The sequence below is a fragment of the Vidua chalybeata genome, chromosome 21 (assembly GCF_026979565.1).
Source record: "Vidua chalybeata isolate OUT-0048 chromosome 21, bVidCha1 merged haplotype, whole genome shotgun sequence".
NCBI lineage: Eukaryota > Metazoa > Chordata > Aves > Passeriformes > Viduidae > Vidua > Vidua chalybeata.
Window position 1 is genome coordinate 9,041,147 of NC_071550.1, and position 16,099 is coordinate 9,057,245.

Genomic DNA, 16,099 nt, shown 5'->3' on the forward strand with positions numbered 1-16,099 from the left:
GGTGTGAGCAGTTCATTAGCATAACAATCTAGTCCTGGGTAAAAAACATCTTACACCTGGATAAACTGGTTTTATACTGTTAGATAGAAAAATGAAAACTATCTCTCACAAACAATTGTCCCTGCACGTACACACCAGGGGTTTGAGTGACCAATTAATACAGAATAACAACTTGTTAACAGGAACTAAAGTAATTGGCAAGAAAGCTCCTGATCAATGGAAGTCACACATGAGATCTGTAAAACTGTATAAGAAGGAGTTGTGTGACTAAGGAAGGGTTTTTTCCCACCATGAAAAAAACCTGAGTCCCGTGTGATTAATTCCCATAGTGGAATGCCCAGGTTGCTCTGTCCTCAGCAAGGACATCCCACAAGCAGTGGGATGAGCTCTTCCACCAGCCAGGAGCCCCAGCTGTGACCTTGGAAACCCCTCAGGTCATTCTGACCAGAAACCCCTCACCTGAGCTGGGACAATGGGATTGGCAAATAGGAAGAGAAAGCCTGAGGTAACCTATGGCAGCAAGACAGAATTCCAGGAAAAGCACGTCCAGATCAGGCTGTGGGAGCTGCCAGCTTTGGGGTTTCTCCACAATGCTCAAGCAAATAAGAGGCACAACAATGCTTGCCTCAAGGAACAGATCTGCTAATGCAGGTCCCCCTGTCTTCACCTGGTTTTTCTAAACAGTTTCTGAAACTTCTGAAAATCCACCATGGCTCTAAAATCTCCTGCACCTCACCCTGTCTTCACCTGCTTTTTCTAAGTATTTTCTTAAATTTCTTAAATTCTACCACACCTCTAAAATCTCCTGCATCTCACCCCATCTTTACCTGCTTTTTCTACGCATTTTCTTATATTTCTCAAGTTCTCCCACAGCTCTAAAATCTGCACCTCCCCCCCGCATTTGCTCACCCTCTCAATGGGGATCTCCTCAGAGTGGCCTCGCTCAAAAGCCGGGCTCCTGGTTTCATAAAACACGTCCTGGGTGCGCTGGGTCCCCCAAGAACTGGACTCTTTGATCCCTCCCTCTGGGGGTGGCCTGTCCAAAGAAAAAGAGGGAAAAAGATTCATCCTTTTGCAAAGAGCTTTTGCTAAATTTGGCAAACCAAACTCAAGCACCCTCTGGGGTTTCACGTGTGAAAATCAGTTGCAGGATGGGCACAGTGGCTGGTGAAGCTCTAAGGTGCCCTGGGTTTTTCCCCTGTAGAACATGAAGATCCCATGAGAACAAGGAGATCAAACCAACTATTATTATTTTTTCTTTTTTATAATTAAGGAAAACAACTTCTGCCACTAAAATCCTAATGGACAATGAAGAATTTGGGAGTTCAGAACGATTTTGTGTGCAGGACCAGCTGGACACTGGTCAAACACCTCAACCATGCTGAAGTCCCTTCAGCTTGAATCTAGTGTTGGCTTCCCCATCGGGATTATTTGGGATGTTTAAACCTCAGCTGTCACTAAAATTCCACAGTGCTCATGATCCAGAGGAAAATCACCTGGAGAACAGGAAATGGAGAATTGATTAGGGATCAGTGTCACCAAGAGCGTTTGGAAAGCTCTTCATGAAGGCATAATTTTCCCAAATTATGTTGTGGCAAGCACTCACCACAATCTCGAGGGATGAATTTATTCCCAAGGATCTAGGGCCTCCCAAAAACTCATTTGTGGGGTTTGTTTGGTTGTTTTGCAACAGTCCCAAATTCCCATGAGCAAACTCACCCTGGGAAGCTCTCCAGTGAGGATTCATGAAGGAAACACCGAGATCCCAATGCCACCAGCACCGGGATAACCGCAGTGGGAGCAGAGCCACCAGCGGGAATTGTCCCAGCCACGGTGAGAAGGGGCTGCTGGCTTCGGTGTCAGCAGAGCCACCGGAGCAGCAGTGGTGGCAGGGGTGAGCCCGAGGTGGGGTGGCTCTGGAGGGGCTCAGGGATACTCACAAGGCTCCCCCGTTGTTGAGGGAGGCCGAGCTCTTCTGGCGCAGGAAGGCCTTGGCGTTGCTGAAGGCCGCGGGCTGGGTCTGCTCCAGGGTGGCCTTCAAGGGGTGGAAGAGGGACACTGGCCCGGGCTGCCAAGGACAGGGGAGGGGTGTCAGAGCTGGGATGGGCTGCAGGGCTTTTCTACTCCATGAAAAGTCCACTCTGCCACCCTGGGACAGCAGAAAGGCCACGCCAGCCTGGGCACAGCAGGGAGAGGCTCTGAGGGACCCCGGTACAAGTCAAGCCCTGCTGCAATCCCCCTTCCCTCTGGATGTTCTCCCAAATCCTGCTGCAATCCCCCTTCCCTCTGGATGTTCTCCCAAGCCCTGCTGCAATCCCCCTTCCCTCTGGATGTTCTCCCAAGCCCTGCTGCAATCCCCCTTCCCTCTGGATGTTCTCCCAAGCCCTGCTGCAATCCCCCTTCCCTCTGGATGTTCTCCCAAGCCCTGCTGCAATCCCCTTTCCCTCTGGATGCTCTCTCAGAGCAGAGCAGAGCAGGGAATGCCCCCGTGGATGTGGCCAGAGGGGCAGTGCAATTCCAGTGGCTCTGGATGGATCTGGTGGGGCCATCCACATGTGGGACAGATCTCCACCCTGTGCTGGAGATCAGCTGGATGCTCATCCTAAAAACAATAGGTGTTTGTCCTACTGGAAGTGATTGGGCTTTCAATGCCAGTTGTGTGGAAATGTTTTCTAGAATTTGTAAAAACCTGCAAACCTATTAGAGCCAAAACTACCTGGAATAATTTGTATTTTCAAAAATAACTTCAGTCTTCTATAGCCAAACTACCAGCAGCTTTCAATAGTTCTTTGGTCTCCCAAGGAAATCTTTTGGTGTGCCCTAGGCCACTTTTCAACATAGCATTTACACTTTCAAAGTTGGTTGTCATTTTTTTTGAAAATATCTTTCTTTTCAAAAAAGGTAACTGCAACAATTTTTTAAATGTATTTTTTTAGAGAGACTTTCAGGAGAGGTTTCCATTTTTGAGCCGGCATTTTGAAACCCTGCCTGGAAGAGCAGCCAGACCTCCTGGATGAATCCTGCTGGTGGTTCTTGTTAAAGCTGCCCAAGAGGGAGGATCAAAGACCCCTTTTGTACCTGGCACAGGCCCCCGGGGGGCTGGACTTGCTCCCTGCTGTTCTTATTCTGCTTGTAGAAGTCAAATATCATCAGGGCTGCGTAGACCTTCCCCACAGTCATTTCATCAGCTGCCAGAGCGTGGGGAAAACACAGCAGAGCCATTCCAAGGATGAAGACAAGACAGGAATAAGAAAAAACAGCAAATGGTGAAAAATGGGGAGAGGGAGGAAGCAACATGAAAATTTTGAGGGGAAAATATTATTAATAAAATTAATAATAATAATAAATTATTTTATTTTATTAATTTAAACCATAATTATTAATAATAAATTACTTATTTTATGGTATGAGAATAATGAGGCAAAACAGACACAGAAAAGTAGGGGAAAGAAAAATAAAAACAAAGAAAAGGTTACAAGAGATTCTTCAGCTCTTAGCCTGTTGCTACCTTGCTTGGTTTGGAGCTCTCTGGCAAACACAGGGATTGTGTAGGAAAAGCCAGGCAGGAAAACTCAGTGGCATTGTCAGCATTGCTGAGAGAATTCCTAAATTCATCCCAGACCCCCAGGCAGCGTTTATCAACAAAGCAGCCTTACTCCTGCTTCTCTGAATTACAGTCAATGGGGTATAATGGGCTAATACACTTTTAAGGAATATTTCATTTTTTCCAGATGTTTTTTTCACCATCAAAGTTATGGGACAGCCCTTCCCTGCCCTGCACTGGAGCACTCACCATGGAAAAAAACTGGAGCAGCAGATATATAGGAATCAAGAGAGGAGGGGAGGGAAGGACTTCAGCTACCCACTGATTTACACCTCCTCAGCTCCCTCATTTTTCTTAATTAACAAGTCCTTTATTACTCCAATGCTTCTCATTAATCAGGAGTCCAGAGCTAATCAAGAGAACAGCAAACTCCCCATTTTCTCAGCACTTTTGCCCAGGACATCACCAAATAACACAAATGCCTTTAAACCCCAAACACTTCACATCTGATTGTCTAAGTCCTCAGCAAGTTTTAACTTCTCTTCTCCCCATTTTTCTGGAGCTCAAATGGCAGAAATTGCTCTCCCACCCTGCAAGGCACAGGCTGGAGGCTGACAGAAATGGGGAAAAGCTCTGGCAGAGGCCACACAGGGCATTGGTCTCTTCTAGGCACAGTTTGGGATTTGGGCTTTTCCGTGCACAGGAAATCTCCTGCAGCACAATGAAGTCCATGCCTAGAGGTGAGCTCAGCTCCCCCAGTCCCCGTGTGACAGAGCCAGGGCAGCACAGAGGCTGCCAAGGAGCTCAGCTGCCCTTGGTGACTTTGCTGCATCCCCAGGTGACCCAGATGGGGCTTGGGACAGAGCAGGAAAGGAGGGAAAAACCCAATCTGGGGTTGGATAGAGCAGATGAGGAGGGAAAAACCCAATCTGGGGTTGGATAGAGCAGGAAAGGAGGGAAGAACCCAATCTGGGGTTGGATAGAGCAGATGAGGAGGGAAGAACCCAATCTGGGGTTGGATAGAGCAGATGAGGAGGGAAGAACCCAATCTGGGGTTGGATAGAGCAGATGAGGAGGGAAGAACCCAATCTGGGGTTGGATAGAGCAGATGAGGAGGGAAGAACCCAGTCTGGGGTTGGATAGAGCAGGCAAGGAGGGAAAAACCCAGTCTGGGGTTGGACAGAGCAGGCAAGGAGGGAAGAACCCAATCTGGGGTTGGATAGAGCAGATGAGGAGGGAAGAACCCAATCTGGGGTTGGATAGAGCAGATGAGGAGGGAAGAACCCAGTCTGGGGTTGGATAGAGCAGGAAAGGAGGGAAGAACCCAATCTGGGGTTGGATAGAGCAGATGAGGAGGGAAGAACCCAGTCTGGGGTTGGATAGAGCAGGCAAGGAGGGAAGAACCCAATCTGGGGTTGGATAGAGCAGGCAAGGAGGGAAGAACCCAATCTGGGGTTCCTGGGTGTCTGGGATGGACCCAGTGCTTGAAGCACTCACGTTTGTGAGGAGGCACCAGCAAATCCAGAGTCTTCTGGGACAGGTTGGGCCAGACCAGCGAGATCTCCTTCCTCAGCTCAGCATCGCACTGGTGCTGCTTCACACCGCCTGCAGCCAGGGAGGGACAGGAGAGGGGAGGAGTGAACCCCTGCCCTGGAGCACATCCCACTGTTTGCATCCCCTCTTCCATTCCTTGGGAAGGGTGAGCCAGCACAGACCTTCCCTGCCCAGGGAATCTGTGAATTCTCCGTGACAGAAGTGCATGAACTCAGCAGGACCAGCCTTGCCTCCCTGAGCTGGGACTTAAATGTGAGCTCAAACTTATTCCATGCTTAAACTGCAGGTGCCTCTTCCTTTGCCCCTTCCCATGGAGGCAGCAGCACCTCCCAGGTGGGATGCAAAGGACCTGGACATGAATCACAAAATCCCATAACCACAGATTGGTTTGGGTTGGAAAAGACCTTAAAGATCCTCTAACCCAACACCCTGTGGCATGGTCAGGTTCACCCTCCGATGTCCTGATGGATTACAAACCCTCTGCCACCAGCTCCTCCCAAACCCCCTGGCAATGACACAAATTCAGAGTTCTGCCCCGGGGACCTCACCCTAAGGTGGAGCAGAGCCAAACCCAGCTGCTCTGCTCCAAGGGCCAAAGCCGGGCCCAAATGCACACGTGGAAAGTGATTAAGGGCTGGGTGAGCCCCGGGCCAGCTCCCAGCTGAATTCCCCACACAGCAGGCAATTAAGGAGTTCATCTGAATGACAGAGATTATTTTTCTAAGAGCAGAGTAAGGGAGGAGGCTCTGGGTACTCTGTTACACCGTGGTTTGAACTCCCACACGGGAACTCATTAGGGAGGTTTATTAAGGGCCTGTTAAACCCACTAAACATTCAATTAAATGTAGCAGATGGAACCTATTCAAAGGGAGCTCATAACAACAAAACAGGTCAGAACCTCACTAAACCACAGAAATGATCCAGAGGATCAGCTGAGTTCTCCTCTTGGCTCCCTTCCAGTTTTCAAAAGGGTGGGGGGAGCTTTTCCAGTTGAAAAAGGCTGACAGGTAACCAGACACTGAAAATTAAACAAACTCTCAGCATCCTTATCTAGGAGTTATTCCTCAAATAAGGTGCTGGCTCTTAAAGTCACAGGAAGTCCTGAAAGCACCTGTAGAAACGAGTGGCTGATCCTTGTCTTGATCCCACTCCTTTGGGGAGCCCCAGGCACCTCAAAATTTTGTCTTCTTCCAGCAATGCCTCCCCAAAGCACCACAGGGAAAGTTTAAGCGGCACAGGAGGGAGGAGATTAACTCAGATGTTTGGCCTAACACCGCTCGGGAAAGCACAGCAGCCTAACCCTGCCTTGCCCCCTGCTCCTGGGAGCGTGGTTCCCTCCTGTTAACTTTGAAATTGGGTGTAAGAGTGCTTAGGCCAGGCACGCCGTGACCCCAGGCAGGCTGATGAGATGGGGTAACGACCCAGAGAAAAGGCCGGTGCATTTTGTTACACTGCAAAGGTTAATTGGGCGGCGAGGAAACACCTGATTAACCACTTCAATAATTACATTTTATATCAAGGTGGAATGTGCTGCAGGGCACTTGGAGTTCCTTCCTTGCTGCCAGCACACAGAGACTGGGGAGGAAGGGCTGGAACACTCCAGAACAGAGGTGTGGAAGCTCATTTCTGAATCAGAGCAAGGAGGACACATCCTGGGCTCCCCCTCGCAGGGTTCTCAACTGGGATGGGCAAAGATTCCCACATTTCACTGCCAGGGATGCTCAGGACCCCTCTGTCCTCTCCCCAAGCTCCCCTGTCCTCAGGTGTTGGCATGGGGAGATAGGATTCCCACCTGGGGCAGAATTCCCATGGTTTTGGGAGGACACCAAGCCCACAGATTTCACGGAATACTCTGAGCTGGATGGGACCCACAAGGATTAAGTCAAACTCTTCAGTGAATGGCCCATCCAGGGATAAATCTGTGTCCTTGGTGTTCCTGGCACCTTGCTGTGACCAGCCAAGCCCATCTCGGGGACAGGAGCTGGGCTGTGAGCTGATGTGCTCTCAGAAAACTCTAATTTTATTCTCCTGGTTTTCTGGAGCTCAGATGGCAGAAAATGTTCTCCCATCCTACAAGGAACAGGCTGGAGGCTGACAAAGCTGGGAAAAGCTCTGGAAGAGGCCAGGCAGGGCGCTGGTCTCTTATTGGTGCTGTTTTGGGGTTTTTTCCACATACAGGAAACCTGCAGCACAATGAAACCCCCACCTAGAGGAGACTTCAGCTTCCCTAATCCCTGTGGGACCGTGCCACAGTCACAGAGGATTCCAAGGAGCTGAGCTGCCCTTGGTGTGTTTGCTGCATCCTCCAGGTGACCCAGCCACCCCTCAGTCCCACATCCCTCTCACCTGAGGCCAGTTTGATCCCCAGGTGACCCATCCCTCTCACCTGAGGCCAGTTTGATCCCCAGGTGACCCCATCCCTCTCACCTGAGGCCAGTTTGATCTCCAGGGCCGTGCGGATCAGGGCCATCAGCGTGGAGGTGAAGTGCACGGTTAAATCCTCGGGGGAGATGGGCATGTTCATCCTCACCAGGCGCTGGGGACAGACAGGACTGGCTGTGAGTGGGGGCCAGGAGTCTCCCCCCACCCTCTTCTGCCTCTCTCTGAACCCCCCAAACACAAACAGGAAGGAACTTTTTGTGTGCTGAGCTGAAATTCTTCTGCACGTTCATGCCAGCTCCTGTCCAGGAGCGGGTTTGGGGTGGAACTTCAGGGGTTTAATGAGCGATTTGCGAGCATGGCACTGCAATCCTACAGAGCTCTCCCAAAAGAAGCCAGGTGGGAGGCTCTCATCCCATTTCCTCACTGTCTCCAGTGGTGTCTGCACCATCCAGACCGTAGGAACCCTGGTCACTGGGAATTTCAGACTTTCTGTGCTGCCAGGCACTGACCCCCAGGAGAACACTGCACTGACCTGAGGCTGTGGGGAAGTTTCCAGAATGGAATGACAGAACTGGGATTGTGGGGGTGGAGTTTGAATAGAAGTGTGTGATAGCACAGGGTGGGAAACTCAGAGTTTAAGGGTTTAGAATAGAGTAATTTATATATAAAGCAAGATGGAGGTTTTAGGGCAGAGGCTGGTCCTTCTTCACCTTCTTCCCCATGGGTTTGGGTGGTTTTGTGTAATTAGATGAAAAAATCCACATTGTGGGCATGGGTGGTTGGTTATTGGGTTAAAAGTAAAAATAATTTGGGTGTCATTGCTTAATTGGACAGTTTATCTTTAAAAGGCCTTGTAGAGAGAGAGACACAGCTCCATTTTTCGTTTGTTAGAGTGAAGTGCTGCAGAACTCAGGGTCTGTGAGACTGTAACATGGATAAGAACTAATAAACATCTCAGACCCAACAAGAAATATCATCTCCTGATTTAATCCTGACCCTGGCAGAAAACAAGCAAAAGAATCAGCACCAGACACGTGGCTTGTACCCGTCCCACCTGCCAGAGCAGCGTGCTGAGGAGATAAAAATCATAAATCCACCTCCTCCACCCTTTCCTACACCAGCTGACCTCACCAAATCCTTCATCTAAATCCTAAAACAGGACAAAATGGGCCTGGCACCACTGACTGAAGTACGATGATGGAAGGTTTGCATCTGCCACCCGAGGCTGCAGCTCCATCCTGAGTGTGGCTCTGGCAGCCATCCAGGTGGCCTTGCTGGGAGCAGGATGGGAGGAAGGCACTCCCAGGGACAATGACAATGTGAGGGCTTTGTGCAGGAGCTGTGCTGTCCCTGGAAGGGCTGGGATGGTGTATTTTGGTCCCACCTGAAGCACACTTGGGAACAGCTGCTGAGCCCTGGAATGTGGCTCAAGCTGTGGAATGGTTGGTGACAGGTAAAGGTGACAATGTCCTTCCTGCTGGGGACACCTGCATTCTGGCTCCTGTCTCCTTCCCTTCAAGTCCCTGAGCTGCACAGTCCCTCCACACCTTCCCAGAGAGGAGAGGCTGGAGTAATAGGGCCAGGACTATAATTCCCACCCTGTTCTTCCAATCCAAACATGGAACCATCCCTCAGGATCAGTGTTTTCCAAGATCTTCAGAGCTGGGAGCGACTCATTCCCCATCACCAGCCACCTCTGGCAGGGCAAACCCATCATTCTCCTGAGCAGGAAGCACCTGAAATTTTTTTGGAAAGCTTTGACCTGCTGGCAGCAGAACAGCTCCATGCCCCAAGCCTTGCTGATAACCTCAGCACCCATTTAAAGGATGGAATTCCCCTCCTTCAGCAGCCTGATGATTCCTCAGCTCCTCAGCTTTCAGCAGCTGCTTCCAAACATCCCTGTCTGGATCTACATCAGACAAACCTCGGGGTTTCTGTTCTCCAGAGGGATTTGCAGCCCAAGGAAGTCCCTGGGTGTTGATCTGCCTGAGCACAGCCTCAAAAACGCAGAGGCAGCTTGGCCTGGGCCCCTTGCTGGGGAGAGAATTTCATCCCCATCTGAAAGCTGCTTGGGCTGTTATTTCCATCCCTCTGTCTGCCCAGAAACCTGCTCTTTGTTTAACAACAGCCCCTAAAGGCTGCCAGAGATGCCAGCTGCACCCACCCCAGGGCTCTGGGCACTGCAGCAGTGGGCACAAGCCTGGCACTGCTTTCAGAGATGCAGATTTTGCTCTTTGCTGTGCTGGGGAAAACCTGCACAGAAACTCCTCTGCCGATGGGCATTTTCCTGCTGGTGAAGGGAGCGAGGTGCAAGTGAGAGCAGGGACCTGCTGGAGCCTCAGGCAAGGCAAGGCTCAGTGGGAACCCTGATTGCTGCTCCTGTGTTTTCCCCAAACCAAGCCCTGGCTGGAAACGTGGCCAGGTTTTCCATCTCTGGGATAACATTCCTGCTTTGAGAAACTTTCAACTTCCACTTCCAAAATGTATGGACTGAGCTCCCTTAGAATCCCAGACTGGTTTGAGTTGGAAAAGACCTTAAATCATCTCATCCCACTCCTTGCCAGGGGCAGGGACCTTTCCCCAGCCCAGGTTGCTCCAAGCTCCATCCAACCTGGCCCTGGACACTTCCATGCCCTCAGGGAGGGCAGACCCCAACTCTGGCACCTTCTGCCAGCCAAGGAGACAATCCCCCCCCACCAGGGGAACACTTGTTGGTGTTGATATGAACAGACAAAGGGCATAAAGTGCTGATCCAGTGTAAAATCTGCTCAGAGGAGCCAAAATCTCCTTGTTTACCTATTTACACATTTTCAGCTCTCACTGCACCCTGTATAGACCACTGTAACAATGTCCCTGTCACCTAAAGTCTGGGACAAACCATTGTGATGTCCCTCACAGCATGCCCAGAGGTTATTATTTGTCTGCCCAGCCCCAGAAACAGGGAAATCGAAGTCCAGCCTCTCAGTCAGTATCAGTGTCAAGTGCTGGCAACACCATGGGGTTTTTTCTGTTCACTCATGTCAAATGAAACGGGATTTAATTCCAATTCTGCCCTCAGCACACAAAAAGCTACAAAAAACCATCAATGAGAGCCCACAGTTAACAATCACAGTCCCAGAATCCCACAGGAGTGGGAGAGAGGTAAGGGATGCAGAGAGAAAGAAGATGCATGCAAGTGAAGAACAGGCAAATGAGGAACAATTCCCCACAGGAGAGCTCTATCCTCCCAAAAACCACCACCAAAAACCACTTGGTGACTGGCACATCTCAGGTCTCCCCAGGTGAATTCCCAAAGGACACAGATGCAGAACACAGGCCACCCACAGCTGTACAGAGCAGAGCTCTCCTCCTCAATCTCAGCCAGGAACAGAGGATTTAGGGGAAGATTTTCCAAGGGGATTCCCACTTTTGGAAGTCTGGCTGAGCAAACCCCACATTTTGCTGCAAACAGGCACCTGGAAGAGGCTCTCCCTACCCCACATCCTTGCCCTCCTCCCTGCATTTCCCTCCTCACTGCCCTTTTCTCCATCCCACTATCCAAACTGGTCAAACGGGTAACTCATACACCTCCAGGCCATTGGAATTCCCAATTTGGGAACCAAGCAAGGAGCAGAAATGGGGGGTTGAGCTGCTCTTCCATCAGGGATGGGCAGCTCAGGAGAGGGAAGCTGTGGTGGGATGAGTCCCTTTGTCCCCTCAGGGGATTCACACTTCCCTTTGGACAGCACTTGAGGAGTTCTTGCCCTGCCAAGGTGAGCTGCAGGTTGCACCTTCCAGCTGCTCATTTCTTTGCCAAAAAAAAAGAGCCATAAAATAAGAGAGAAATGCCTCAGAACCTGCAGCAGCCAAAGCCAACAGGCCTCAACTAAAGCTGCCCGAGATCCTCCCAAAAGCAGGGAAAATTCCTGCCTTGGAAGCCCCTGGCTTGAGAAAATCTGTTTTCAAAATGAGTATCTGGCACGTCTGGAGAGCTCCTGCTGAGGAAGGAGCAGTTGGAAGAAAAGAATTGATTCATCTTGGATCCAAAATAGCTTTGCCACCATGGCTGGGGTGCTGAGGGAGGGTTGGGTGAGACATTGCTCACCCCACATCCCAAATCAATGCCCCAAATCACCGTGGGCAGCCAGAGGAGCCAGACACTGGCACAGCCAGGAGGGATTTGATCCTTGAGCGTTGTCTGGTGCCTTCTCCCAGTGCCAGAAATGCAGCCAAAAGGCTGAAACTGCAAACAAAAGTTATATTAACCTTTTTCTTTTCAATATTACAAAATAACCTTATACATAAAAATATTTCCTTGTGCAGAGTGTGAAGTTTCAAGCCTTTCCAGGCTATTTTCTAATTTTATCTGTATTTAATTCCTCTCCATTTCTAGAGGAGAAAGGAATCCAACTGAAATTGGTAACATTTTTCAAGGAACCCAACTGAAATTGGTAACATTTTTCAAACTCAAAATATTCTGCTTGACCCAAAATTTCTACTTCCAAAATTCAATCAAGAAACTTTTGATTTTCATCCTGAACCAGGCTAGAAGAAAAAAAAACCTCAAGTTTTCTCAAAGACTTAGGGATAAGAATATAGGTAAAAAAAAAAAAATGAACCAGTTGTTTAGAGTGTACTCAATTAAAAAAATTAACTTTCCCCCCATTTGTTCCTGTTTCTTCTGCCTGAAGTTTTGCTTCAAGGCTGTGTCAGAGCTGTAGCTCATGGTTTGAAACAGGATGGAAAAATTTGAGAGAGAATGGGGAGAGGGGAAGGGAAAAAAGGAAAAGGGGAAAACAACAACCAACCAAAAAAATCCCAACAAAACCAAAAATAACTGAACCAAAACAAACATTAAAAAATCCCAACTCTAATTTGGATCATTTCCCATCTTTCTGGAGCCCAGAAGGAAATTTTAGGAGCCTGCTGCTCCTTCCCTGCATCACTTGGGAATCGCCAGCCACAACGCGGGGGCGCTCGGGTGAATTAACGATGGGCAGCAGGAAAAAAGGTGGAAATGCTTCCCAGGAGCCCTGACCTGCCTGGAAAGGAATCCCCAGGCTCTCTCCCCGGCAGGGGCGGGTGAGGAGGCGCAGCCAGCAGCAGGCGGAGTCCCCGCTCCGGTTTCCCGGCCGCGCGTGGGGATCCCTCCCGCAGCCCCGGGTTTTAATTAGGCGGATTTGGAGCTCGTTAATGCTTCTGCAGGAGAGGGCCCCAGAGGCAGGAGCGGCGCCCTTGTCTCCGGAGCCTGCTAATTAACGCTGTGCTGATAACGAGGGGCTGATTAGAGGCGGGGTCGGGAGGCAGCGCTCGGTGCGCGGGGTCCGGGCGCGGTCAGGAGGCGGCCCCGGCGCTGTTTAATTGCCAATTAACAAAGGCAGCGCTAACGAGGAACCAAATCTCTGTGACAGGAATAAATTCCCTTTCAGCTTTGCTCAGGAACTGCTTTTGGACAATGGCCCAAAAGGCAGGGAAAGTGTTGGAGGAATAGGGGAAAAATTCATCCCGGGATCAAAGGTGTCTTGCTGGATTCCAGCCTGACCCAGAGAAAGTTACAACACCCTAAATCCTCTTCCCTGGCACATTTACCCAGAGGCAGCAGGAAGAGGAGAACACAGTGCCTGGAAAACTACTGGCACCCCGACAGATTTGAATTATTAAGAGCACCCCATCAGGCTCTGGGGCAGGAACTGCTCTGGGAATGATCCCCAGACAGGAATAAATTTGGGACAGTGGAGCGCTGCTGTGGGAAATGAGGTCGAGTTTGGTGAATAAATTATTTGCTATGAATAATTCACCCCGACCTAGTTGGAATGATTCGACTCTGGTTTAATTCTGCTGGCTCTCCATGGCTTTCATCCCTCTCGCTGCGTCCTGGTGGAGCAGCCCAGCTCTGAGATCATGCCAGGAATCACAGAATCCCGGGATGGTTTGGGTTGGAAGGGACCTCAAAACTCATCCAGTTCCACCCTCTGCCATGGGCAAGGACAGTGAGCAAATCCTAATACAGCAGAGTGAAGCCAAAGAGGTTTTCTTCCCCCCTTTCATCTGATGGGATAGAAAAGACTAAAATTCATGGAATCACAGAATCATTTAGGATGGAGAAGACCTCCAAGATCATCGAGTCCAAACACTGATCCAGCACTGCGAGGCCACCTCTGACCCATGTCCCCAAGTGCCACATCCACATCTGTATGGTTTTAAATCCCTCCAGCAGTTGTGATTCCACCACTGCCCTGGGCAGCCTCTTCCAGGGCTTGAAAACTCTTTGTGAAAACTCTTTCTTTGTGAAGAAATTCTTCCTGCTGTCCATCCTGAGCCTGCCCTGGCCCAGCCTGAGGCCGTTCCCTCTCCTCCTGTCCCTGTTTCCTGGAGCACAGCCCGATCTCCCGGCTGTCCCCTCCTGTCAGGAGCTGTGCAGAGCCACAAGGTCCCCCCTGAGCCTCCTTTTCTCCAGGCTGAGCCCCTTCCCAGCTCCCTCAGCCTCTCCTGGGGCTCCAGCCCCTTCCCAGCTCCGTTCCCTTCCCTGGACATGCTCCAGCCCCTCAATGCCCTACTCACTGTGGGTGGCCCAGAACTGACCACAGGAATTTGGGTTTTTCCAGCCTCCTCCCCCAGCCCAGGGCAGGATAGAGCTCCCTGATGCCCGAGGATCCCATGCACCTCGGGTGAACAGCAAAGCCACGCACACGGAACTGCAGAGGCTGGTCAGGCTGACCAAGGAGAACAGTTGAGAAAGGGGAACCAGAAAACAGCAGAAAGGAAGGACAGCAGCCAAGGAGGCTGCAAAGAGGGGAAAATCCAAACAAAAACCAGCGTGGACGTACTGAGAAGGCAACGAAGATGGGGGGAAAACACACAAAACCTCTGATGAGGACTGGGGAAAGTAGACATGGAAAGAAAAATTGGGGGGATATGTGGGGCAAAAGAGCTTTTGCTGGACAGAGCAGTCAGGGTTTTAAAAACCAGAGGGAGAGGGCGAAAATAGGGCAGAGACAAAGCCCTGGCTGCTGTTAGCACTGACTGAGCTGCACCTGCAGGAGCAGGGGGTCATGTCCCTCTCCAGGCTCTGGGGAGGCATCAGTGCCCAGGGGGATTTCAGTGTCCTCCTGAGTCTCTCATCCACTTGGGAGTGGATGTCACATGAGTGGCACCACGGGGGACACCTGGCAGGAGCAGGGCAGGGGGTGCCACATCCCACCACAGTCATGGGGGAAGATGCCCAGCACCAGCCATGGATGTGCTGCACGGAGAAGTGGAGGAGGGAAAGAGCAAAAACCAGTCCTACCCCATGAGGGGTTAATTTTATCAGCAATAATTGAGTGAGAAACCAGCCCAAAGCGCAGCTTTAATCCATGGGGGAACTCCTGATCTTGTCTTAAATCCATATTTTGTAGTCCAGGGCTCTTTGATAAGGGGGAAAATGAATGTGATCATCTCCAAACTCATGGAAATCTGATGTTCACCCAGCCTGGAGCTGTTGGAACCCATCTCTGCCTGTGCTTGTGACACACAGACACAGTCCAGAGGCTTCTTCTGAGATGGGGAAAAATTAATGATATCTTTAAAAATCAGGAGTCTGCATTATAAAAGGAAGCCATTCCTATGTACCCTGGTTCTGTGGGTTTGTTCTGTAGGGACAGACAAATTAAAGGAGATCTCAGGAAATTCTCAGGCTGAAGAAATGCCTGTGGGCACAGAGTCTGCTATGAAAACCAGCCCAAAATCTTATTTAAAATGCCTGTTTTAACAGATGATCTCTTTTCCCCTTTGTTTTCTTCCTTTTTGAATTCTACAAGATTTAGGGAAAAAAAAAAAAAATTTATCCTTCCGGTACAGCCCCAGAGCAGGTCTGGTTGCCCACGTGCAAACACCTCCTTTCAGCAGGACACAGCTTCCTAAAGCAATGGAAACTCACAGGTGGCAAATCCTTGGATTTCTGTGGACAATTGGTGTCTAAAATAGCTGAGACCTGGAATTCTGATCTAGTTGGGTGCCTCAAGCTCAGTTATGGTGGCCAGAAACAAATCAAATACAGCAAAGCCACCTAAGTGGAGAGATTTAAGGTTATGTTTCAGCTTCCTTTTATTTTAAATTCTGGCACACTGAGGAAGGATCTTGTAGGAAGATTTATCCGAACTTCTTCTTGCCTGAATAAATCAGCCCCAGGTTTGGGTCTAGCTTGAGCCTCTTCACAAAAATCTTGGGTTTATTTAGTCTCAGTGAAAAGCCCCTCAGTACAGGAGGGGCTGTTGTGATGTGGCTCCACTGGACTGAGTTTTGGTGTTTGGGAGTGGCTGGAGTGACACCAGCAGCCAAAAAATCCTGTTGGGTTTGATGGATCCTCAACCACACCAGTGATAAATGGTTCTGAGCAAACTCTCCCTCTAAACTGTGAGGTTCAGTGGTGAAACTTCCAAGGAATCACCTTGGAAATGGAAGCTTCCAAGCACCCTGAGCCTGGCCTTTACTGGGTCTGCTCCATTTCCATCTGAACTTCCACCCAGGCAGCAGCCTTTGGATAGAATTCATTCTGGTGGCTCAATTAAAAAGTCTTGCTAAATCAGCAATAAGCTGGAGTGATTTCTCCATCTCCCTGTCCTAAATGTTTTCTGTTAAAGTCATTTCTTCCACAAGGGT

At 49.9% G+C, this 16,099-nt stretch overlaps 1 protein-coding gene across 2 annotated transcripts in view; it reads right to left on the minus strand.

Moving 5' to 3' along the window:
* Nucleotides 1-16,099, minus strand: part of CACNA1B (calcium voltage-gated channel subunit alpha1 B) — a 298,976-nt gene that overhangs the window by 10,869 nt on the left and 272,008 nt on the right. For both annotated transcript variants that reach the window (XM_053961845.1, XM_053961844.1), the window contains exons 39-44: nucleotides 7,526-7,634; nucleotides 5,042-5,149; nucleotides 3,079-3,188; nucleotides 1,941-2,068; nucleotides 910-1,036; nucleotides 644-661 (exon numbers count right to left, since the gene is read on the minus strand). In XM_053961845.1, the coding sequence (XP_053817820.1) occupies nucleotides 644-661; nucleotides 910-1,036; nucleotides 1,941-2,068; nucleotides 3,079-3,188; nucleotides 5,042-5,149; nucleotides 7,526-7,634 (600 nt within the window). The remainder of the gene's footprint in view (nucleotides 1-643; nucleotides 662-909; nucleotides 1,037-1,940; nucleotides 2,069-3,078; nucleotides 3,189-5,041; nucleotides 5,150-7,525; nucleotides 7,635-16,099) is intronic.